Source organism: Guillardia theta (assembly GCF_000315625.1).
Source record: "Guillardia theta CCMP2712 unplaced genomic scaffold GUITHscaffold_144, whole genome shotgun sequence".
Lineage (NCBI taxonomy): Eukaryota > Cryptophyceae > Pyrenomonadales > Geminigeraceae > Guillardia > Guillardia theta.
This window is the reverse complement of record NW_005434530.1, coordinates 99,999-122,043: the sequence shown is the minus strand read 5'-3', so window position 1 is coordinate 122,043 and position 22,045 is coordinate 99,999. Positions and strand designations below refer to the sequence as shown.

Genomic DNA, 22,045 nt, shown 5'->3' with positions numbered 1-22,045 from the left:
GTCTACCATCTTCACTTTAGCCGCAGCCGAACGATGAGAGGAAACTTTCAAGAGCATTTACATGCATATCATCATTATCTCAACTTCTCCTCCTCTCTTCTCCTCCCTCCTCCCTCCCTCTCCTCCCTCGTCTTCTTCCTCTTACTTTTTCTCCTCGTCCTCGTCTTCCTCTCTCCTGCTCCTCTTATGACTGCTGCGTCTGCGTGTGCACACACGACAGGAACCCGCTCTGCGGGATGATGAGAAGCTTGGGGGGGATCAGGTCATGGGCCTTAGCTGCGGGCAAAGTGAGAAAGAGAAGGAGACCAAGGAGAAGAAGTAGAACGATGAAGTTGAAGGCACAGTGAGGTGAAAGCTTGAATTTTTCATGGTTTGTGTTGATGATATTGAATGTTGACGTTGACTTTGTTGTATGATTCTGTTTCTGTTGTTGTTGTTGATGATGATGTTGTTGTCAGTACTGTGGTAGAATTTGTTGATGGGATGACAATGATGTCGATCTGAAACAAATCGTAGAAGGCAGGAGGAAAACTCACCAAAGGCAACAAACCGAAGGCAAAGGTGATTATTCTTCTCGAAGTCCTCGAATATTTCTTCTGCAAACATCATCGTCATCGCATCTTCCTATCTTCTCACCTCTGAACTCACTGTGATGAAAGAAACAGTGAGACAACACACGATAAAGTCTCCTGGTGATGGACTGAAAGCAATCATCAGCCCGTTCACGCCTGCTGCTGCTGCTGCTGCTCCTCCTCCTCCTCCTCTTCCTCCCTTTCTCTCTCTATCTCCCTCTCTGTCTCTGTATCTCTTTTTTGAATTTCTTTGACCTGAAAGTATTTCAAAGAGGACGAGGGTATCCTTGCATTCCACGGAAACCACCTGGCAGGCATCAGCAGAGCAAAAGCAGGGAGGAGGAGGAGGAGGAGGTGGAGGAGGAGGAGGTGGAGGAGGAGGAGGAGGAGGTGGTGGTGGTGGAGGAGGAGGAGGAGGACAAGGAGGAGGAGGAGGGCCAAGCTTTGGAGGGGAACAACAGGGAGTGAGCGAGGGAGGGAGGGAGAGGGAAAGTGAGAGTGTTAAGATTTCACTTGTTGGAGTTGAGAAGGGCGCAGGTCCCATCAAGGGTGTGGATGATGTAGTCAATAGCTGAACATTCCTGAGAGTGAAGTCAGCACAACAACCAAAACATTAAACTTGTGAAGGAGGGGGTATAAAGGAGCAAACCGTGAAGCATGTCAAGAAAGAACAATAAAAATTAGAGTCTGCAAGCCCAAGATAACAAGAGTTACTCGCCTGCGGCTGTTTGCGGGCAGCGCAAAGATACATCCACTCCTCGGTTGCTTTCATCTGGCAAGTCCACGAGTCATGATGATGATGATGATGATGATGATGATGATGATGATGATATGATGATGATGATGATGATGATATGATGATGATGATGATGATGATGATGATGATGATGATATGATGATGATGATGATGATGGAGATGATGAGGGAGTAAAAGGGAAGAACGGAAGATGAGAACGAGGACAATGATCTTGAAGAGGAGGCTGAAGTTCACGATTAGAAAGTGCCCAAACCAACCTGCGGGCAAGTCTCCGCTGTACAAACATATCGGAGGTTTACAGCAAGGGAGGACAGCTCGACTGTAAAAGAAGCAAGATTTCAGCACAGACGGGAGAAAGATCTAGAGAACAGAGCGATCATCACTTGAGAAGCAACGTATGTGTTCAAGCTGCCATGAGGCGTCCTCATCGTGCCTTGGGCACAGATACCTGTCATCACCAATATCAACAAATGAACGCCGTCGTCGTCATCAAAATCCTCCTCCGCCTCCTCCGCCTCCTCCTCCTCCTCATCATCATCATCATCATCATGCAAGTACTCGTTCGTGAGGGCTTCGAACCACTCGTTGACGTCATCGATCTGCCGGGCAAGAAACGTCACAGCAAGTCCCCACAAGCATGTCCTGCAACGCACTGAAGATGACAAGGAGAGAAGTATCTCCTGCCTGCTCAGTCTCATCAGTTATACAACAACCCTTGCTTTCCTCCTACCTGTGGATCTCAACTAGCTCCTGCGTGCTGCAGGCCTCACGATCGGCAACCTTGACACTAAAGATTACACAGACATGCGGCAGAGGATCCGTAGATGGTCAGTTGGCATCGCGCAAACAGGTACAATCGAAATCATCTTTGCGACGGCAAAGAGGCAAATAGGCAGTTTGAACGAACTCCTCCTCCAAGGTCGCGTCAGTCACCTTCATCCTATCAAGGAAGTACTTCTCCAGTTCACACCGCTTCATCCCTGCAACGAACAGGCAGCAAAGAACATCACGAGAGCGAGCGAAGAAGCAAGCATGTCGCGTGCTAACCTGGTCTCTTGTACTTGATCGCGTCCCCACCTTTCTCTATCTGGGTCGGCATGTCAGTACAGCAAGAACCAGCATGTGGACAGCGTCATCTACCACATCGCTCCGGCTGATCCTCATGAGGCGTGCAAGGACCCTCGTCCTCGACCTCGTTGAGCTGTCAGCTCCACCAGTGCCATCGCCACCTGCCGTCTGCCCGCCAGTCTCCACCCCCACCCTCCCAGCATCCTCCGCGCCCTCCGCGCCCTTGCAATCCTCATTCCCCTCCATCAGCTGACTTGAGAACAGCTGAGTCACGAGGAGGTCAACCTCTCCCTCCCCTGCCGCATTTCTCTCAGTTCATACCGATGTTCGTCTTTCTCCTCCCCTCACCTGCCTCCTCCTCCATGCTCAGCCTCCCCACTAGCAGAGGTCCGGGTTGATCCGTTCTTACCGCTCTTCTCCTCTACTCACACCATCTTTCCTACCTCTTTCCTTGTACGACCCTCTCCCATGCCTTCCCGCCTGCCATGTCGTTCCCACAGCCAGGTTCCTGGCCCGAGCCCGCGTCATTGCCACTCAAACTCGAGTCACCCGCGGCCGGGCCCCACCGGCGGCCGGTCGGTGCAGGCCCGGGTGCCCGGTGCCGCACGGGCCGTGCCGCGGCGGAGTCAGTGGGCCCGGCAGAAGCGGCCGCCGGACTCACCGAGTCACGGGCCGCCCGGCGTAACGCCGGCGGCAGCCACCGGCCCAGGGCCCACCGTGACTGACTCGGGTGACCGTGGGCCCGCCCGGCCGCCGGGCCGGGTGGCACCGGGTGACCAGTGCCGCACAGCGGCAGTCCGTGGCACGGTCACTGGCCCGTGCCCACAGCCGGGCGGGGTCACTGGCGGGCTTCCGAAGGCTGAATCCGGGCCCAGCCGCGTGACCGTACGGTAGCCTCAGTACTTACTTCAGTACCGTACCCGGGCCGTAGTAGGCTAACCGTTGAACTTTGGATCCGATGCCATGATCATAGAAAATGATGCCACGAGCCTGATGCCAATGAAGTTTCAGGCTGTAAAGATCAGGCGCACAGTAGTCAAGAAAAGTTTATTTGAGACTCGTTGCAAATGAACGGACGTACGATCCTGCCATGAGACTCGTGTGACAGTCACGGTCGCACACTGAAAGCAAGCCTGGGGGAGCAGGTGAATCGTAACATTGCTGGAGAAATCTCCAGGTGCTTTGCCGCGCTCTCTGTCTACCGACAAGGACTGAGTGTATCTCAACGGGTCAGGAGCATGTACAGCCCTTGCAGCCTTTGTACCGTTGTGAGAACAGACTACAGCTACACTTGCCGTCCACTCATGCTGAACCAGATTCCTTCCTTCGGAGTCTTGAAATCATCTCGGCAGAGCTCAAATCATTCCAAGTGCATTCCTACTGGACTGAAATCGCTGTTCTTCCAACTAAATTAATCCGAATAATAAATCCCCATGCGCTTGACCTTGAACGTTTGTCCAAAGCACGGCTCCAGCATCTTTCTCCTATCGAAGCCTCCCGTCCCTGCCCCGCCTAACGCTGCTGCCTCCTGCCGCTCTGATACGACAGCAGGAGCCACGATATTACGTCCCCAGAGGTCATGATCGTCCTCGTCCTCAAGGAGCCAGCGCACGGCAAGGGCGATGACATGGGCGAGAGGGAGGAAGGCGGCAGCGAGGAGGAGGAGGTGATCGCGGGCGATGGAGGTGATTGCAGAGTGGAGGGAAGGGTCGACAGAGAGGTTAGAGAGGAAGGCGTAGAGGGGGAGGTCGAGGTTATACCAGTCGTGGGAGGAGGGAAAGGGGGAGGACATTGCGAGGGTGTGGAAGACTGGGGAGAGAGGGACGGGAGATAAAGGACTGTTGGGGAAAGGAAGGAAACAGTCAAATGAGTTTAGCCTTATGTCAGCTTTTGACTGTCGTGTACATTAAAATGATTGTTATCTGTGGAAGGCCACGAGATCGCGGCTCTATTAAAACTGCTCCGGAGATAGCGATCTAGCGATATCCACCGCTTTACTCCTAGTGCGCACCGGTCCGTTACAGTTCATCGAAGCTCGTAACTGTCGAATAGCCTCACAGTTCTGAACATGGTCACAATTAATAAGCGGCATCCTTGTGAGTTGCGTCTTGGCAACAGTGCCAATGCCTCTTCTCTCCACGCCTGTCTTCTCTCCATCTCATCCATTCCGAGGCCTTGCTCATAATCAAGCGCAAGTAGTCCATCTCACTTGTTTATTACTTCACATTGTACATACATTCGCATTTACATCCTTATACACTATACAGCCTCCCACCCTCGCTGGCCTCCTACAGTACTCCCACGCGCTTCACCTTGAAGGTCTGCCCGAAGTGCGGCTCCAGCATCTTCCTCCTGTCGAAGCCTCCCGTAGCCCCTCCTGTCGAGACGACTGCCGGGGCCTGAGTCTCCGGCTGCTCCCGCAGGCTGAGGGCATGAGCGAGCTCGCTGTCATCCTCCAGCAGCCAGAGGATGGCGGCGGGGATGTGCCGCGCGAGGGATACGAAGATGGTCGCGACCAGCGCGACATAGAGCTGAGTAGCGGCGGAAGCCACGCAATGGCTGAGGCTCGAGGAAGGAGGCAGCAAGTCGTGAGATGAGGAGGAAGAGGACATCGGCAGAAGAGAAGGAGGGAGGGAGGGAAAGAGGGAGGGAGGGGAAGAGATAGCTTGGGCGAAGACGGGAGAGAAGGCAGAGGGAGGCGGGAGAGGATGGGAGGAGTAGGGCGTGGACAGGTGTGGCGCTGGCGAGCGGATGAGGGAGGCTGCGCGTGAGCTTGAAGAAGTTGAGGTGGAGATCAGGGGGGGAAAGCATCGCTTGAGAAAAGACTGATCCCGTGACCCACAGTCACGTACGACTATCTACAAGTCACGGCACCAGGAGTCAGCATTTGTCTGATGAAACGCAACGATTGGAAAAGAGCATGTCAACAATTTAAGCCTACTTCATAAGTCACGAGATTTGACCCTCTACGGAGTTGAATTCCTTGCCGGGCCGCCTGTCCCACGATTTCACCCCCCGCCGTTGCCGCACTGCCTGCCGGGCCGCTTGACTGACTCCGAGGCTGTGCCACTCGGAGTCGCGGCTGACTCTGCTTCCACATCGTGTCTCCGAACCGCCGGGGGCCGCCGACTCACCGGGCTCACCAAATTTGCGCCGTGAATGAACTTCGGAAGGCGGCTTTAATGATCATACACTGTGAGTTTGAATTGGAGCACTGTTGAACTCCGAACACTCCCTGTTCGTTGCTGCCAGTCACCTGTCACGATACGGGCGCCTGTCACGATACTTGACTGAGTGAAGTTCGGACCTCACTACAGGTTGTCCTCGTATTGCAAGTTGATTTTTAACTCAACTGCCCATCACCGTCACTACTGAAACGGAGTTGTTTTTGGCTCTGTGACCGTCTCGGAGTTCCGCGCCACAGTCCGGCCGCCGTCATCTGTTTGGGGGAATCTTGAAAATTGCTATCGATTACAGCTCTAGAATTGATAAGTCTAAAATTCTTCATCCTAAAATGTTGGCGGTGCCCTCCCTGTCCAACCAGAAAAGGAATGGCAAGAGTTCGAAGGAAGGCAGCTCCAATTGCAGATGACAGTAGGAGACATTACGAACAGAGGGACAAACGGGTTCAGCTGCAAGAAAAGCCCGGAAACATTCCTAACAACGTCCAAGTCCAACTTTGTTTTACCTATCAAACTGACATGCAAGCTTCTCCTCCGTTTCCAAACCCTCCAAAGTACCATGTGCCCATGTGGAATGTTGATGTGACGTTGAAACCTTTTCATGGCGTTGTTTTCTTGGACGTCGATCGTAAGGAGCAGCACGGAGTCATGAAACATGTCACAGAGCAGTCAGTAGAAGTTTACAATTTGTGCTCCCCCCCCCCCCCTCCTCCTCCTCCTCCCTCTCCTCGTTCCTGCCTCAGCTTGTCGCATCACCGCAGTACCCCCTCCCTCTCGCCCCCTGGACAAGTCTCATTTTCACAGAGTGCCATGGCAGTTTGTATTTAGGTCCTCGGTCTTCTCCACGCTATTTACAAGTCTTAGTAGTCTACAGAGCCTCGGGCGTGCTTGCGTCCTCGTCGCGGCTACCTGACGCCTACCCGGGGCACCTTGAACGTCTGCCCGAAGTGAGGCTCCAGCATCTTAAGCTTGTCGAAGCCTCCGACGTATCGAGGGGATCCTGACTTGAGGTCGGTGAGGCGGGCGAGGGCGCTGCGGCAGCCGATGGCGTCGATGTCGCTGGCGTCGATGTCGCTGGAGCTGGCGTTGTCACTATCATTGTCCTCGTCGTCCAGCAGCAGCTCCCCGACCGTCTCAGCGAGGCGCCTGCATACGATGGCGACGAGAAGGAGCGTGACGAGCTGTCTCTCTCTTCCTCTCTCCTCTCTCCTCCTCCTCATCATCCTCCTCCTCCTCCTCCTCCTCCCTCTTATCGTTCCTGCCTCAGCTCGTTGCTTCAACGCAGTACCATCTCCCTCTCACTCCCTGGACAAGACAGAGCCTCGGGCGTGCTTGCGTCCTCGTCCGACGGCTATCTGACGCCTACCCGGGGTACCTTGAACGTCTGCCCGAAGTGAGGCTCCAGCATCTTAAGGGCCTGGCAACTGAAGTGGGATGATGATGTTTCTGGTGCACTTCTGTATCAAAACCATGGCAACGTCTACGTTGCAGGAGCACGACACCATGATGAAGAGAGGGAGGAAGGTTGCCTTGCTAGGACCCGGCATCCTTGTGAGTTGCGTCTTGGCAACAGTGTCAATGCCTCTTCTCTTCACGCCTGTCTTCTCTCCATCTCATCCATTCCGAGGCCTCGCTCATAATCAAGCGCAAAAAGTACTCCATCTTAATGGTTTATTACTTCACATTGTACATACATTCGCATTTACATCCAATCCTGATACACTATACAGCCTCCCATCCCTTGCTGGCCTCCTACAGTACTCCCACGCGCTTCACCTTGAAGGTCTGCCCGAAGTGCGGCTCCAGCATCTTCCTCCTGTCGAAGCCTCCCGTAGCCCCTCCTGTCGAGACGACTGCCGGGGCCTGAGTCTCCGGCTGCTCCCGCAGGCTGAGGGCATGAGCGAGCTCGCTGTCATCCTCCAGCAGCCAGAGGATGGCGGCGGGGATGTGCCGCGCGAGGGATACGAAGATGGTCGCGACCAGCGCGACATAGAGCTGAGTAGCGGCGGAAGCCACGCAATGGCTGAGGCTCGAGGAAGGAGGCGGCAAGTCGTGAGAGGAGGAGGAAGAGGACATCGGCAGGAGGGGAAGAGATAGCTTGGATGAAGACGGGAGAGAAGGCAGAGGGAGGCGGGAGAGGATGGGAGGAGTAGGGCGTGGACAGGTGTGGCGCTGGCGAGCGGATGAGGGAGGCTGCGCGTGAGCTTGAAGAACTTGAGGTGGAGATCAGGGGGAGAAAGCATCGCTTGAGAAAAGACTGATCCCGTGACCCACAGTCACGTACGAATATCTACGAGTCACGGCACCAGGAGTCAGCATCTGCCGAGCAAACGCAACGATTGGAAAAGAGCATGCCAACCTTTGCCTTAGTCACGAGATTTGACCCTCTACGGAGTTCAGAGATTTGTACGGAGTAAAGTTGACCCCCTACGGAGTTTCTCTCCGGGCCGCCTGTCTGGCATGAATTGACCCCCCTAGCCGCCGCGCCGTGCCTGCCTGCCGCTTGCCACCCGGACGACTCAGTCTCACTCCGAGGCTCAGTTACCGTACAACTACAGTACTATACTACCCCGGCCGTGCCATGTGACAGCTAACTTCAAGGCTTAACCGTTTGAGTGAGTGACTCCGCCGACTCCGCCGCCCGACTCAGTCCACACAGTCGGACGTCACGTTTCAACAAACTTGAAAAGTTCCGAGCTCCGAGCCCGGCGGTGATTCCGGGCCGTGACCGTACTGGCACTGCTTCAAGGGCCGCGGGCCTCCGACGACGGCTGGCGGCTGACTCAGTGAGGCCTGCCTCGTCCCTGGCAGCTTGCCACCGTTCCCGGTGTCGGAGTCTCCGTCCGATCATCGGATGGTCGGGGGGCCCGGGGGCCTAGCCCGGCCTGCCCGAGCCGGGCCGGGCCGCTGGGTTTTTGCTGACCCCACAGCCCATTACTCAGCTTGCCAATGAACCGCGCGGCGGCCGCGGCCGGGCGGCGCGGCTGTGCCGGGAAGGCTCGGACGGTCCTGCTCAGGCTCCGCCGCAGCGGCAGTGCCTGCCAGTGTCTGTCCATGACAGTCCGTCTAAGTTTTGTCTGTCCGTCCGTCCGTTCGTCTGTTTGTCGGAGGCTGTTTGTCTGTCTGTCTCTTTCTCAGACGAGGTCTCTCTTTCCTCCACCTCCTCCTCCTCCTTCTTCTCTTCCTCCTCCTCTGCCTCACCTGCCTCAGCTCGTCGCTTGCCACCGCAGTACCCCCTCCCTCTCGCTCCCTGGACAACAATCATCGAGTCTTCACAAAGTGTCATGTTTGTATTTAGGTCCTCGGTCTTCTATGTACAAGTCTTTGTCAGTCTACAGAGCCTCGGGCGTGCTTGCGTCCTCGTCGCGGCTACCTGACGCCTACCCGGGGCACCTTGAACGTCTGGGCCCGAAGTACGGCTCCAGCAGTATCTTAAGCTTCAAGGCTTGTCGAAGCCTCCGACGTATCGAGAGGCCCCATCCTGACTTGAGGTCGGTGAGGCGGGCGTGGGCGCTGCGGCAGCCGATGGCGTCGACGTCGCTGGCGTCGATGTCGCTGGAGCTGGCGTTGTCACTATGAAGTCATCGTCCTTGTCCTCGGGGAGATTTTAGTCAAATTTTCGAGTCGGTCCAGTCAGAAGGCGCGGGGGGTCACTGGCCCCGGCGGCCCGGCGCGGGGTCCGGCGATCCGGCCAGTCTTTACCAGTCAGTCAGCCGTCACGCTACGGCGAGTTCGATTTTGTACCGAGCCTTCATCTTTAGTCAAAGTTAAGTTCAGTCGGAGCGGCGGCTTGGACTTCGTCGGTGCCACGGTCTGACCGGACTCCGGGACTTGACGCCGGACTGAAAGCTTGTCCTCGCACTGATTTTTAACTTAACTTTGAGGCAAAGAAGAAAGCCGCCGGGGCTGTGGCCCGGACACACCGCCCGGCCGACCGCCAGTGCCGGGCATCAATCCAGGCATCAGTCAGTGTCCGATCACATAATCTTGCTCTCTATCTCTCCTCCTCCTCCTCTTCGAGTCCTCTTCCTCCCGGGAGTCCTCGTCCTCCTCCCCCCTCTCCTCCTGAGTCCTCGTCCTCCTCCTCCTCCTCCTCCCTCTCCTCGTTCCTGCCTCAGCTCACAGAGTTACTTCACCGCAGTACCCCCTCCCTCTCGCTCCCTGGACAAAAATCATCTTCACAGAATGCCATGTTTGTATTTAGGTCCTCGGTCTTCTCCACGCTATTTACAAGTCTTAGTAGTCTACAGAGCCTCGGGCGTGCTTGCGTCCTCGTCGCGGCTACCTGACGCCTACCCGGGGCACCTTGAACGTCTGCCCGAAGTGAGGCTCCAGCATCTTAAGCTTGTCGAAGCCTCCGACGTATCGAGGGGATCCTGACTTGAGGTCGGTGAGGCGGGCGAGGGCGCTGCGGCAGCCGATGGCGTCGATGTCGCTGGAGCTGGCGTTGTCACTATCATCGTCCTTGTCCTCGTCGTCCAGCAGCAGCTCCCCGACCGTCTCAGCGAGGCGCCTGCATACGATGGCGACGAGAAGGAGCGTGACGAGGAGGTCGGACCATGACGAGCCGAGGAGTACTTTGAGGAGGGCGAGGTCCAGCTCGGAGTCTGAGAGGAGGGAGGCGAGGGTGTGCGAGTCGAGGAGGAGGGAGGGGGAGGCATGAGCGGGAGGGAGGCAGGAGGAGTTGAGGGGTGTGCGCAGCATGGTGGGGGGGCATACGGCGGCAGACTCTCTACCTCAGAATGGGGGAACAATTTAGAGGTGTAAGATATAGTCCGGACAAATATATACACTTTTGTAGTTTTTTGAGAGGTTTAGTGCTCATTCACATAAACTTCTTCCGAATATGACCCCTACCCCACCCAAAGACCAGTTTAGGACCTCACCCACCCACCCTCCCTACCCTCAAACACTTACACACCCGCCTCAGAGGTCCAAGACTCAAAAACACTTAGCCAAATTTCTGAGCTCCATCTCGCTGCTTGACCCAGAACTGAGCAACGTCTAACGAGGTTTCACAAGATTTACCAGAGCAACTTGTGTTTATTACAACTTATGATATCACTCACTGTCACTTGACAATGAATTATATGTTTTGCAAACCTTAAACCATCCAATTACAGGCAAAATCTAAGCCATCAGTCTCGTTATCATTCGCATTTCGAACGACCACCTGATCTCATCTAGTCGCGTTGCTTCTTTCTTTCGCATTTTCTTGAAGTACGTTGCCTGTGCAAACTGCCCACTCCTATCACTTGAGCTCTCTGCCCCTTCTCTCTGATTGAGCCACGAGATGAAATCCTTTGGATATTTCTTGAATGTTTCATCTCGGCCTTAAAAACATCAAAGATTCTCACCGACTATAAAAAAGAAGGAATTCAGTTCCATTACACTTCGCCGGATGAATTGGTCAAAGCACTTCATGAGATAAGCTATGCCTGCAAACCATTTGCTTCATGCTCTGTTAAAATTTGCTCGTTGCAGTTTCTCCGAAGGAGGTATCCCTTTGGCATGTTTGCCAGAGTGATACAGATTCCATGCACTGTTGAAACATTTCGCTTCACCAGAAATTCGAATCGTTTTCAGATCAGCTTGATCAGTCTGAGTCACAGTGTGACGAACGCCAGCTCGATCGCCATTGACACACTGTACAGTGCTCCGATTCAGCAGTGCGCCAGCTTTTACGTCTCCGAGGTCAGGTTCCTCTTCCTGTTCCTGGTGTTCTGTCGCATGTTGCCCTATCTCCGGGATCTCCTTCAGCATGCCTGCGACTGAATCGTTGTTTTCTGCAATGTTGCGTTTCAAATCCTCCAGGCTCGGAACACCAACGAACATATGATCATCTTGCCATCAGATGTGTTGCATGCAGCAGGATCTGAACCGTATTCACGGATCTACAGATGACATCCCAACTCAATGTGACATATGTCAGGCTGCCCACGATCCTATCTTCTTATGCCTATGCAGATGCATATGTAATTCTCTTCCGTCAACGGATTTGCATCCTTTCCCGAGCTGAGTTTCGTGACACCATCTGCCGCCTCATCTATGAAGACCTTTGTAGGACTCCAATATATGGTTGTATCAATCTTCCACCGAAAGTCTTTGAGTGGTTGTTCCTTCTGTAAACATGCCTGACGCCAGACCTTAGAGACATGTTTGACTGAAACTTCAAGTAGCTTTTTGCTTCATTATCAGCAACGAAGACATTTGCTGGTGCGAGCATTTCCTCATGTACAAAGAAACCAACCCCCGTCTTGCCAGCAACTCTTGATCTTCTCAGGGGTTGGACTGCGATTTCGTGCTCAACTCCGAAGCTGACAAGCAACATGCTCTCTTCTCACACAAGTAATCAGTTGGCTTACAGAATTCCAAGAGGAGGTCTTCGGGTTGACCAATCTCTTACAGATCCAATCTCTTTCCCATCCAATCTCTTACAGATTCCACTTACTGATTCTATCTGTCCACTTACATCTTGCTCTTCTTCTTCACATTCCCCAAAGGCACCCTTCTTCTCCGTACGGTCCTCGTCCTCTCCTCGTCCTCGTCCTGTTGCATGTGCTCCAGCTCGTGCTCCACCACCACCACCTCCTCAGCATCATCAAAATCACATCATCATCATCATCATCCACTCTGTGCCATGATTAGATCCTTCTACATGACTTCTTGCAAGCAAGTGCATCTTGAGGAATTGATGGAATGGCTGTTTTCCCACGTTGCTCACACTCACAGCTGGTGTATCCTTCCGAATCAACATATTCATTCACGCAAAGATGATGGCACATCAGGCTTGCATCTTCAGCATTGATACAATCGAATGCTTTCATCATGTACCTTGCATTGATTGCCAAACAAGCATGTGTGTGAAGAAGCCATGAATGGCGCGAAGCTGTTTGTGGAAGGGGGTGGGGTGGTGGGGCCACACATTTCTATAAGATCGGACAGCAGGGCAAGGGGGTAGGAGCAATTAGAGGTTCCAAAGTTGAGTAAAACTAATGCACTAATTGGTTTGTCCGGCATCTGTTATATAAGAATTGTTATAAGTAGCATAATTTTTATGCTACCCCTACTAAATACTTCAAGTACCCTAGTAAAATCATGCCCTGCTTTCCAAAGGTATTATTTGGCATTCATTGAAGATGCAGGACAAAATATTTACTCAACTTTGCCCTCCCTGCCGGACAAGACCTTATGCTCGTGTCCGGCATCTGTCAGACACTTAATTTGAAAGGAATTTGTTTCAATGGGAGCAACAGAGTCAGCAGTCACGGTTCCACCCGGGCCCGTGACAGTCACTGTCCTCAAGTGGCCATCGCCCGGGCCGACGGTCGGGCCCGGACCTCTGAGTTGATGACGAGCCGCCGGTTACATCAGTTGAACGGCCAGCCTTCGATCTCAACGCTGATCTCAACAGACTTGCTGATGTCACTGCGAATCCTCTGATACTACCCAGTAGGTCTTAATAACGTTTTATCTCTGATGAGTAAACTTCTTCAGCTGGTCACAGTCACGAGGATAGAAACCCCCCGTCTTTAAACTACATCTTTTCGGCAGGCAGCCCAATTCAGTTTGGTATAACTGCTCTTATCTCAATGTCAGTAGTCACGAGGATACTGTGTTACCACACGATCAACGCATGGATGACATGTCAGCAGGCGATACGAAAACCAAATTGTCACGAAAATACAAGTTTTCGCTAGGGATGGGTAAGTTAAATGCCTTCGCCTTCAACTGGAGTCCACAGTACAACCCAACCCCGCCCTCTCACGCTCCTCGTTCTCCTCGTTCTCCTTGTTCTCCTTGTTCTCCTCGTTCTCCTCGTTCTCCTCGTTCTCCTCGTTCTCCTTGTTCTCCTCGTCCTCCTCGTTCTCTTCGTTCTCCTCAAACCATTGTTTCAGCTCGCACATCCTTCTTTCAAATGAGCTCATCCTCTCACGATTGGCAAATTCAAGTGTCAGCATCGCCGGAGCCTGAGGAGCAAGACGATCGCAATGTTCCCGCAAAGTTTCGGCTCCAGGTCGTGTTCGCCCTCGCAGTCTTCATGTTCATTGCTCGATACGTCAGAGATGCAGCTGTCTGGCTCTTTGAGGACGACGATCTTGAAGACTTCGACATAGAGATTCGGAGAGAGATGCCTCAGCGAAGGTGGCCACGATTCTCGTCGTCAAGAAACGTCTTTGATAAGAAAAAGATGCTACGCCCGTACTTTGGTCAGACCTTCAAGGTCATGAGAGTTGGCATCAAGTAATTGTTGCAATTCATAGGACGCATGTAAATAAAGCTCTGAGAAATCAATTCCCTTTTGCTCTTTTCGTCTCAAAATGATACTCATTCAAGTGAAAAATGCCCCCCACACCCCAACAGTTGTCAATTTCTTCTTTGTTTCTTGAATCTACCTCAAAGATAGCATAGTTCTCAATACACTTGATGCCATAAATAATTTAGACAAGCAAGGCCCATCAAAGTATCCCTTTTCACACTGGCTTTGTTCATCAGCTTTCTCAAATTCACCAGAGGTCCTTTGCAAACTCATACAATTTTCTCAATTGAATTTATATGAAGATAGAAACATCGTATGGAGATGACAATCCATTGGTATATTAATTTTTATTGAGAATCATGAAGATTTGGGCCCCTCCCGAAAAACAGAGCAAACACACCGCAATTCATCAGTAGACGAGTTGAACACAACATCACGTGAGAAAAGGGATGCAGAAGCAGGATTTTCTCCTTTTGCTTTTGCATACTTCTTCCCGAAGATTGCTATCAAGGTAGTTTGCTTTGCATCGTCACGGTCAAAACTTTATGCTTCAAACAATTCCTTATTGTATGTTTCCCCCCCTTTTCTGTTTCATCTCAAAACACTATCATGATCGATCTCTTCTACCTTCGTTTCCCACTAGAAACGAGCAGCATTCGAGATCATCTAGAAATTCTCTCGGGACATGCTGTTGCATTACCTTCGTTGTACGAAATTCAAAACATTCATGTCTGCATGTTCATTTCCATCTTCCTCCATTCTCAGCTCATGTTACCAGGCCCTTTTCTTGTTGTCTTACCCCTTTGGTGTTTCCCGATGCCTCTTCCAAATTACCCCCATGTAGGGAACTAAGATGCATACCTGAGCACAAAGACAAGATATCTCCTCAGTATGATACAGACAATGTCTTGATACGTTCATTCGCTCCCTAGCCATATCCATGGAAGGCACAACCTTCTTTTACCCGTGCACTCATTGTTGTAGAAATGCTATAGTTTTAAACCGCATTCAGAAAACTCCTTTCTCTAGCTATACATACGACATTCTTTCTGTTTGGTCCTTCCTGCCATAATTGTCGGCTTCGTACTGTACGCAGATGTCATACAGAAAGCGATCAAACAGGCTGGAATGCTATCTTTGCATCGTATAACCATCTCTTTCTCCTCCCTTCCTCGTTCCCAGGGCTCCTGTTCTGTCCACTCCAACTCCCTTCATCATGCCTGTGGACAGGATCTTTGTTTGACCAGCGGGTTATTATTAGTTTTAGTTAGTTAGTTAGTTAGACCCGGTCAAATTTGACCAAGTCAAACAGTCCTCATTGATCGAGCTTGCCTCAGGATATCTTTATCCCTCTGGTCCAAAAAAATCGAAAAAAAAGAACCCCAACCACGGCCTCCATTACCCAGTAGTCCTAAAAGTACCCCTCTTTTCCCTTCCGCATTTCCTTATACCACGGGTCCCCGCAGCTGTTATCTGGACGCATCCCTCGTGGCCGGTGTAACAGAGAGTCTCCGTGTTAACCGGCCTCACAAATGTACCCCACACCCAAATTCCCTGCTCTTTGGCTGGAGGGGAGGGGTACTCACAAGGTTTAAATCCCTTCGTGCAGAAGGGGTACGTTGTGTACCCCCACCCCGAAAAAGATCAATTTCATGCTGAGTTGGGTGGGTGGACTCAAACCGCACCCGCTTTCTGGGGAGAAAGGTCGGGGAATGCACATATACCACCGGTCATCTTAGCCACCCCACCCCACTTTCGACTTTTTTCTGGATAACCCCCTCCCCACGAACCAAGATAATATTTGCACAGCTCAGCAACGCCGATTGTTTGGTTGGATGGGAAGACCTCAAGTGCAAATGTAAATATGTTATTCATTTTTAATTAGATCTCCACTCAATAAATGTTTCATGTAGACCACCTTATCTAACCTTGAAATCCCAATGCATTCGGGGTCCTTCCCTTCCCCAAGTCCTTCTTGTCCCACAGCACCCCCAGGTCATTTTACTTCTGTGCACCCTATCAAAGTACCCTTACCCTACCCCCTAACTTCAATAATCCCTCCGACCTCTCCTGGTCTAAACATCCCTTACGAACTGGGTGGGGTCGTACCGCTCTACAGGCACCCCCTTGGACCGTGGAAATTGACTGGGACTGACATAGGTAGGGTCAACTACACCACCGTTCACTTTACCCAAGCTACGTACGATCCAAAAGGGGTGGAGGATATTTACTACACATCTTAGGGTATCCCTTGAAATCCACTCTAAAAATACATAACCATGACCCATAAATTGTTGGCGTGTCCCTTGCCGAATATTCCCGTTTCTCTCAGCCGTTTCTTCTCATCAGGACGACATGCTGTTGTTTCATTAGATAGTTTCAAGATAAATCCTCAATCTTCGCATATGACCTTCCAATTTTATTCTTTACCGAATTAGAGTGTGCCAGCTAAGGATAGAATGAAATTAAGGCAACCCCTGACATGCACGAGCAGGGCGCTCACCCCATCCCCCCACCCTCTCTGTCCGAAACAGCACCCACCCTCCTTCCAGCTTACCCCCATTTTCTCCTATGTCACCCTACCCCACCCCACCTCCCCAAGTCTGTTTTTTTAACTTCACCCATCTCGTCCCAGTGGGTAGGGGGTGCTTCACCGTTTCGCGTGCGGGGAAGGGTGCACTGAGAGTCAAGGTGGCTATTCACACATTTACTGTACCATAGAGATTTCATATTAATGGTCTAATTGATTTGCCTCTACTCCACACCTTAGTTCTTCAGAGCCTCTTCTCCTCCACAAACCGTTCGAACCAGTTTGGTTGAGTTGACTACCCCTTCTTCCCTATTGGTACTACCCACCTTCAATGTTCCATAACCTACCACAGTGGATGTTCGAACCCACGAGAAAATGTAGTACCCCAACCCACATTCTGAAGGCCACCTACCCCACCCAGTGCAGCAATCCAAAAGTAGTCTCTCGCCCCCACCCCGCCCCCCCACTGGCTCGCACACCCCCACCCCCACGGAGCCCCCTGCCCTTTCCCCTTTAAATACAAGCTCCTTGCGTCTGGTTGCCCCTCATAGTCCCCCGCGTGAGGATCACTACTGCTGATCGTCAAAGCAAGCTACAAGCGCTGTTAAAACCCAACACTCGCTTGTCTTCTGTGACTCTGGTCTTCTGCTGATCGTACATTACTCATTCGAGCTCGAACCAAAACCTCTCTTGTCTTCCCATCATCATGTCTTCAGCAATTTTTGCATCAAAAAGCGCAAGCCTTGGTTTGAAGGGTGCCCGCCAGGCATCATCATGGGCAAACAGAACCATGGCTGCAAGACCCAAGGTTGCCAGCAATGATCTCGGATCAAGAAGCAACCTGCTTGGCGAGACTCGCGCAAAGAAACTCGCGCAGCCAATGAAGCATAAGTCGGTATCGAGGCACAATGATGACGAGATCTCGACATTCGCAGCTGTCTCAGCGTCTTTTGCCGTACTTGCTGCCTTGAGTGGAGTGACAAAAGTCTCCTCTGACATGAGGAGTAGCTTATAGCTATAGATTTGTTACCAGGAGGATCCACTTGTTAAGGATCTTTCCCTTGGATTCCTTGTAGAGTAATTTATTGTTTTTATTCAATCTTACCAAGTGCAATAAATCTTGTCTGTTTGAAACAAGCGTTTTTTTTTCTATTGTAGCTTGTCCATTCCGCTTGATACAGCTTCATGATCTAGCTTTACGTAGACCAAGAAGAGCCCGGTTGATACAAAAACGCAAACATATTTATTTTACTTACGAACAATACGTTCAAACCACAATGATTTGTGTTTGACTTCAACTGATCTACTCCTGATTATGCTATGCTGATTCTTCTGCTATCTGTCAGGCCCTTCTTGCTCCTTCCTATCTCTTACCGCTCCTCTCCCTCACCCGTTGCAAGGGTTCGAACATGTCGGTTTTTTCTGATTGCTGCCCTTGAATCTCAACACATATCACTATAATCAAGTCGCTGCCTTTATATTTTCCTGAGGTTAGCCCGTTTACACCCTACCTCCAAAATCTCTCAATTTCTATTGGTAAACTACCCGGTACTTCTAGACTTTTCTTGTGACTACCCTGCTTCCACCAGCTATCAAAAACATTAGCCACCACCCGTCCTTGCTACTTTTATCACCCCCTACCCCCAGAGAGAGATCCACGATGGCGCGGCTGGGGTTCCTGCTGGTGGTGATGGCGACGGCCGCTATGGCTTCGAGGGATCAGGATGGCGACGCGCTTGTAGGAGGACAGGTACGACGCGAACACGGGGATGTGGCCTGCCCTTCCATGGCTCCTTGTTTGCCGCTGCCATGATGGAAGCGTGCTGTCTTTTCGTTTGTGTCGGGGTGAAGGGGCACTAACGATGCGTCTGGCGCGCGACGCTACATGAACAAAATTGTTGAGGAAACATGATGGATGATGGGATGTGATACGATGGACGATACCTGCGTGTTGTACTAGCACCCGATCTGCGTTGCACTTATGCTGCGACTTTCGAAGAGGAAGGTAGTTGCTAGCTAAGAAAGCTCTTTGTAGGGTGACTGGAAGCTGAATAAGATCGTATCTCGAGCAAATGGACGAGGTGCCATGAAGACAATCTGCTACAATCTGCCCCTCTCACTCTCTCCTTTCCTCAATCCTTGTGCCCGGGAATCTCGATGTCTCATCTGAATGGCGCCCATGGGTACGCAGGCTGCGGGAGAGATTGGCTGGACATACAAGCTGATGACGAAGTTGGTCATGGGCCATTTGATCGCCAGGCAACTAACAGCATGTTATTCCAGATAGAGATGGGTCTGGTGATCAATGCAGTGAGGGTGAGCGATCCGTTGCTGAATGCGGCTTTGCTGAATCTGCAGCATCAAGGGTACGGACTGTCGTCCTCGCTCGACTGGATGCATATTCCAGCTGAACTGGAAATGCGCAAACTTGGACGACTCTGAGAACAAGCCGATAGAGCAGCAGGCGGCTGTCCAGGTGAGGAGGAGGGAGCTCTGTGGATCTTGACGAGGATATTCCATGACTGTGATGTCTTGTTTGTTATTCGACATGATCGATGATGACTTTTACTCTTTCGTTCAATCGTTTGTTTGTTTGTTTGTTTGTTTGTTCGTTCGTTCATCACATCCATCCATCCATCCTTCCGTCCTTCCTTCCTTCGTATTTGTCCAAGGCGTTGTGGCAGCTGACAACTTGCTGTCAAGGTGAACAGCGACGGGACTGGAATGCTCGCTGTCGTGCCGCAGTACAGGAATTTCATGACCTAGGGTGAAATTCTGCCCTCTGACGCTGCCCGCAGTTTCAAATCATTCGACGGTGTCATGAATGTTGTGGAGGCTACCTACAGGATCTCTGGGAACAAGTTTGAAGGTGGAGGCCTGCCCGCTGCTCCTGCTGCTCTTGCTGCTCCTTCCTCTCCGTCTCTTTCTTCTCTTTCTTCTCTTTCTTCTCCTCCCCCCTTTCGCCACCACCTCTTCCTCCTCTTCGACATCCTCTTCCTCCTCCACTACCCTCCCTCCCTGCTGCATATCTCGATCTTGGCTGAACCTTTGACGCAGGGACGCAAGTGTGGAACTGGACCAGCAACGATGGTGAAATGTACTGCAACGGAGCAGATCAGTTCGTTGGAACTCCTGGTAAGATCTTGGAGCTTGTAGAACCACCTGCAGATGTTCGGCTTGTTGTTCTCACTGCCATGACCTGATCACATTCCTTGCCTTATTGTGTCTCAATGTCTCTGACTAAGACCATCGCCAGGCAAGTCGACTTGCGACGAGACTTGGGATGCGAACATGGACGCGTGAGTGCAGCCACTGTGATGTTGCAAGACTTGAGATATTTGTTCATGGCTCCCTGTTGGCACACACATCATCACAAAATGACATTATGATGATATGTCAACGATGTCTTGTTCCTGTGAAAGTATCTGTATCCTGTCTTCCCGTCTCTGTATTGTGATGAAATATTCGTGTTACCTGCTGCTGTGAGCTGCAAGAAAGGAAAAATTGTGTGCTTCTTGCTTGCCCTCCTGCTTCTTAAGCCTTGTCCTTGTTCTTGTCCTTCTCCTCCCACTCCTCCTTCTCCTTCTCGTCATCCTCCTGCTTCTGCTTCTGCTTCTCCTTCTGCTTCTCCTTCTGCTTCTGCTTCTCCTTCTCCTTCTGCTTCTCGTTCTCCTCCTCCTCCTTCTACTACTTCTGCTTCTGCTTCTCTCCACGTCTCTTGTCGCCGCCTTCTGCCTCAGTCGCAGCTGAGGTCTTGCTCGCTTTCTTGCAGCATCCCCGACGGGCCCGCCCCCGAAGGCATCTGGAGGATCCGATCCAAGACAGTGTCTGCTGAGGGAGACAAGTGCAAGGTGAATTGCCCGCTGCTGCTGCTGCTGCTGCTGCTACTCCTCCTCTTCCTGGTCCTCCTCCTCCTCCTGGTCCTCTTCCTGCTCCTCCTCCTCTTCCTCCTCCTCCTCCTCCTCCTCCTCCTACTACTACTACTACTACTACTACTACTACTTTACCTCGTCCTCATCCTCGTCCTCAACCTCGTCCTCGTCCTGGCCCTCCTGCTACTCCTCCTGGTCTTCCTGGTCCTGCTGCTCCTGCTCCTGCTCCTGCTCCTGCTCCTGCTCCTGCTCCTGGTGCTCGTGGTCCTCCTGCTGCTCCTGCTGCTGCTGCTGCTGCTGCTGCTACTACGCCACCATGTCTTCTTCGCCCTTGTCTTCTTTCGCTGCCACCTCTTTCAACCATGTTTCCCTTCGGCTTACTTCCTGTCGATTTTGATTCTTCTCCTCCAACAGCCGCAGCAGTCGATCGGTTTCGTCACGCACAGCGCCGTCATGATTCAAAAGTGACTCAGGGAGGAGGAAGGGAGGGGGTGACGGTTCTGGCCTGCTCCTGCTCCTGCTCCTGCTCCTGCTCCTGTTCTATCTTGTCCTTCTTCTCCTCCGCTCCGCTCCCTTCATCTCTGAATCATCACTCTCAAATTCAGACCTCCTCCATGCGTTTTGCTCACTAATAATCCTTCCTACTCCACTCCCTCCTCTAGAGAACTCTTCCTTTTTCTTTTCCTCCTGCTTCATCTTCTTTGTTCTTTCGCGTTTTTGATTGGACTGTCTTCAGTGTACAAGACGACGGTTTTGGTGTTCTGTCCTGCAAAAGGAGAAGAGAAGGGATACTTCATTTGTAAGTAGAGGAGGGGGGGCGCTGATGAGGGCGTCTCGATGTTCTGAGGAACAGGAAGAAGAGGAAGATGACCAACTGAAGGAAGGGAAACTCAAGAAGGGAAAGCAGGATAGCAGGAGGGAGCGAGGAGCGAGGGGCAAGGAGAGAGTGTCAGCAGAGAGTGTCAGCAGACAGAAGAATGGAGAGGGGAGACAGGGAGGGCTGGTTGGACGATGGAGGAGCTGCGAGTGACTGGAGGGCAGGTGACGGGTCGATCTCGTGGAGGTTCAGGAGCAAGGACGGGGGAGGCTGCACGGGTCGAGACATCGTGAGGTGAGCGAAGGAGCTGGACGAGTCTGCGCTGACGAGGAGAGGAAGAGGAAGGTTTGGTGAGTGTACGAGCGACATGAAGAGCTTGAACGACCTCGAAGCCGAGATACAAAGTGAGCCCAGCTTGCCTCCTGCTCCTCCTGCTCCTGCTCCTGCTCCTCCCCCTTTTCATCCTTCCCCTCCTGCTCCTGCTCCTGCTCCTTTTGTTCCTCCTACTTTGGCTCCTGCTCCCGCTCCGTCTGTTCCTCCTACTTCGGCTCCTGCTCCTGCTCCTGCTCCTGCTCCTGCTCCTTCTCCCTCTCCTCCTCTCCTTTTCTCCTGCAACTCTCTTCATACCGTACCTGCCGTCATCTTGACTGGGAAGCAGGCGACGTGGAGGGCAGCCAGGAGGAGTCCAGCAGTGGAGGAGCAGGAGGTTGGGAGCAGGAGGACAACCAAGATGAATATGGAGGAAGACAGGGCGGAGGATACGGAGGAAGGGGAGGAGAGGGAGGGAGAGAAGAGGGAGTTATCCGGAGGGAGGAGGAGGATGACCAGAGGGCTGCGGATGGTCCTCTTAGACAGTCCCGCCTGTCCTACGGTAGAGGTGAGGGAGGAGAGAGAAGAAGCCGGCCTTGAGCTCAGGAATCACAGGAGCTGAGGAGAGGCTGGCAGGGGAAGAGAGTCTTCCTCGCTCAAGACAGAGAAGTAACTCCT

General features: G+C 52.2%; 8 protein-coding genes across 8 annotated transcripts; 3 read left to right on the top strand and 5 right to left on the bottom strand.

The window, feature by feature from the left end:
* Positions 1-184: 184 nt before the first annotated feature.
* GUITHDRAFT_80504 (hypothetical protein) lies at positions 185-1,667 on the bottom strand (the record flags this gene model as incomplete). The annotated part of the gene is made up of 6 exons (XM_005821425.1): positions 185-276; positions 537-596; positions 649-755; positions 1,086-1,143; positions 1,278-1,344; positions 1,587-1,667. Coding segments are annotated over 6 exons (465 nt in total), but the record flags the coding sequence as incomplete, so codon positions are not given.
* A 1,764-nt stretch (positions 1,668-3,431) lies between these two features.
* Positions 3,432-4,201, bottom strand: GUITHDRAFT_155721 (hypothetical protein). The gene has a single exon (XM_005821424.1). It carries the CDS (start codon positions 4,187-4,189, stop codon positions 3,809-3,811), a length of 381 nt encoding a protein of 126 aa, XP_005821481.1. The 5' UTR covers positions 4,190-4,201; the 3' UTR covers positions 3,432-3,808.
* A 484-nt stretch (positions 4,202-4,685) lies between these two features.
* On the bottom strand, positions 4,686-5,009 carry GUITHDRAFT_119337 (hypothetical protein; the record flags this gene model as incomplete). The annotated part of the gene is made up of 1 exon (XM_005821423.1): positions 4,686-5,009. The coding sequence occupies one exon, from the start codon at positions 5,007-5,009 to the stop codon at positions 4,686-4,688; it is 324 nt and encodes a 107-aa protein (XP_005821480.1).
* Positions 5,010-6,484: 1,475 nt separating this feature from the next.
* Positions 6,485-7,655, bottom strand: GUITHDRAFT_119336 (hypothetical protein; the record flags this gene model as incomplete). The annotated part of the gene is made up of 2 exons (XM_005821422.1): positions 6,485-6,725; positions 7,336-7,655. The coding sequence occupies 2 exons, from the start codon at positions 7,653-7,655 to the stop codon at positions 6,485-6,487; spliced, it is 561 nt and encodes a 186-aa protein (XP_005821479.1).
* Positions 7,656-8,645: 990 nt separating this feature from the next.
* Positions 8,646-10,283, bottom strand: GUITHDRAFT_147195 (hypothetical protein; the record flags this gene model as incomplete). The annotated part of the gene is made up of 4 exons (XM_005821421.1): positions 8,646-8,690; positions 8,781-8,829; positions 8,973-9,152; positions 9,961-10,283. The coding sequence occupies 4 exons, from the start codon at positions 10,281-10,283 to the stop codon at positions 8,646-8,648; spliced, it is 597 nt and encodes a 198-aa protein (XP_005821478.1).
* A 3,061-nt stretch (positions 10,284-13,344) lies between these two features.
* GUITHDRAFT_155720 (hypothetical protein) lies at positions 13,345-13,872 on the top strand. The gene has a single exon (XM_005821420.1). The coding sequence runs from the start codon at positions 13,498-13,500 to the stop codon at positions 13,825-13,827; it is 330 nt and encodes a 109-aa protein (XP_005821477.1). The 5' UTR covers positions 13,345-13,497; the 3' UTR covers positions 13,828-13,872.
* Positions 13,873-16,923: 3,051 nt separating this feature from the next.
* On the top strand, positions 16,924-17,503 carry GUITHDRAFT_155719 (hypothetical protein). Its single transcript, XM_005821419.1, has one exon. The coding sequence runs from the start codon at positions 17,160-17,162 to the stop codon at positions 17,382-17,384; it is 225 nt and encodes a 74-aa protein (XP_005821476.1). The 5' UTR covers positions 16,924-17,159; the 3' UTR covers positions 17,385-17,503.
* Positions 17,504-18,539: 1,036 nt separating this feature from the next.
* Positions 18,540-19,672, top strand: GUITHDRAFT_119331 (hypothetical protein; the record flags this gene model as incomplete). The annotated part of the gene is made up of 7 exons (XM_005821418.1): positions 18,540-18,605; positions 18,653-18,685; positions 18,735-18,845; positions 19,073-19,113; positions 19,168-19,238; positions 19,427-19,504; positions 19,626-19,672. 7 exons carry the CDS (start codon positions 18,540-18,542, stop codon positions 19,670-19,672), a joined length of 447 nt encoding a protein of 148 aa, XP_005821475.1.
* Between the last annotated feature and the right edge of the window lie 2,373 nt (positions 19,673-22,045).

Coding starts and splice junctions, on each gene's coding strand:
- GUITHDRAFT_155721 (XM_005821424.1), bottom strand. CDS start 4,189: ATGTCCTCCCCCTTTCCCTCCTCCCACGACTGGTATAACCTCGACCTC.
- GUITHDRAFT_155720 (XM_005821420.1), top strand. CDS start 13,498: ATGAGCTCATCCTCTCACGATTGGCAAATTCAAGTGTCAGCATCGCCG.
- GUITHDRAFT_155719 (XM_005821419.1), top strand. CDS start 17,160: ATGGCTGCAAGACCCAAGGTTGCCAGCAATGATCTCGGATCAAGAAGC.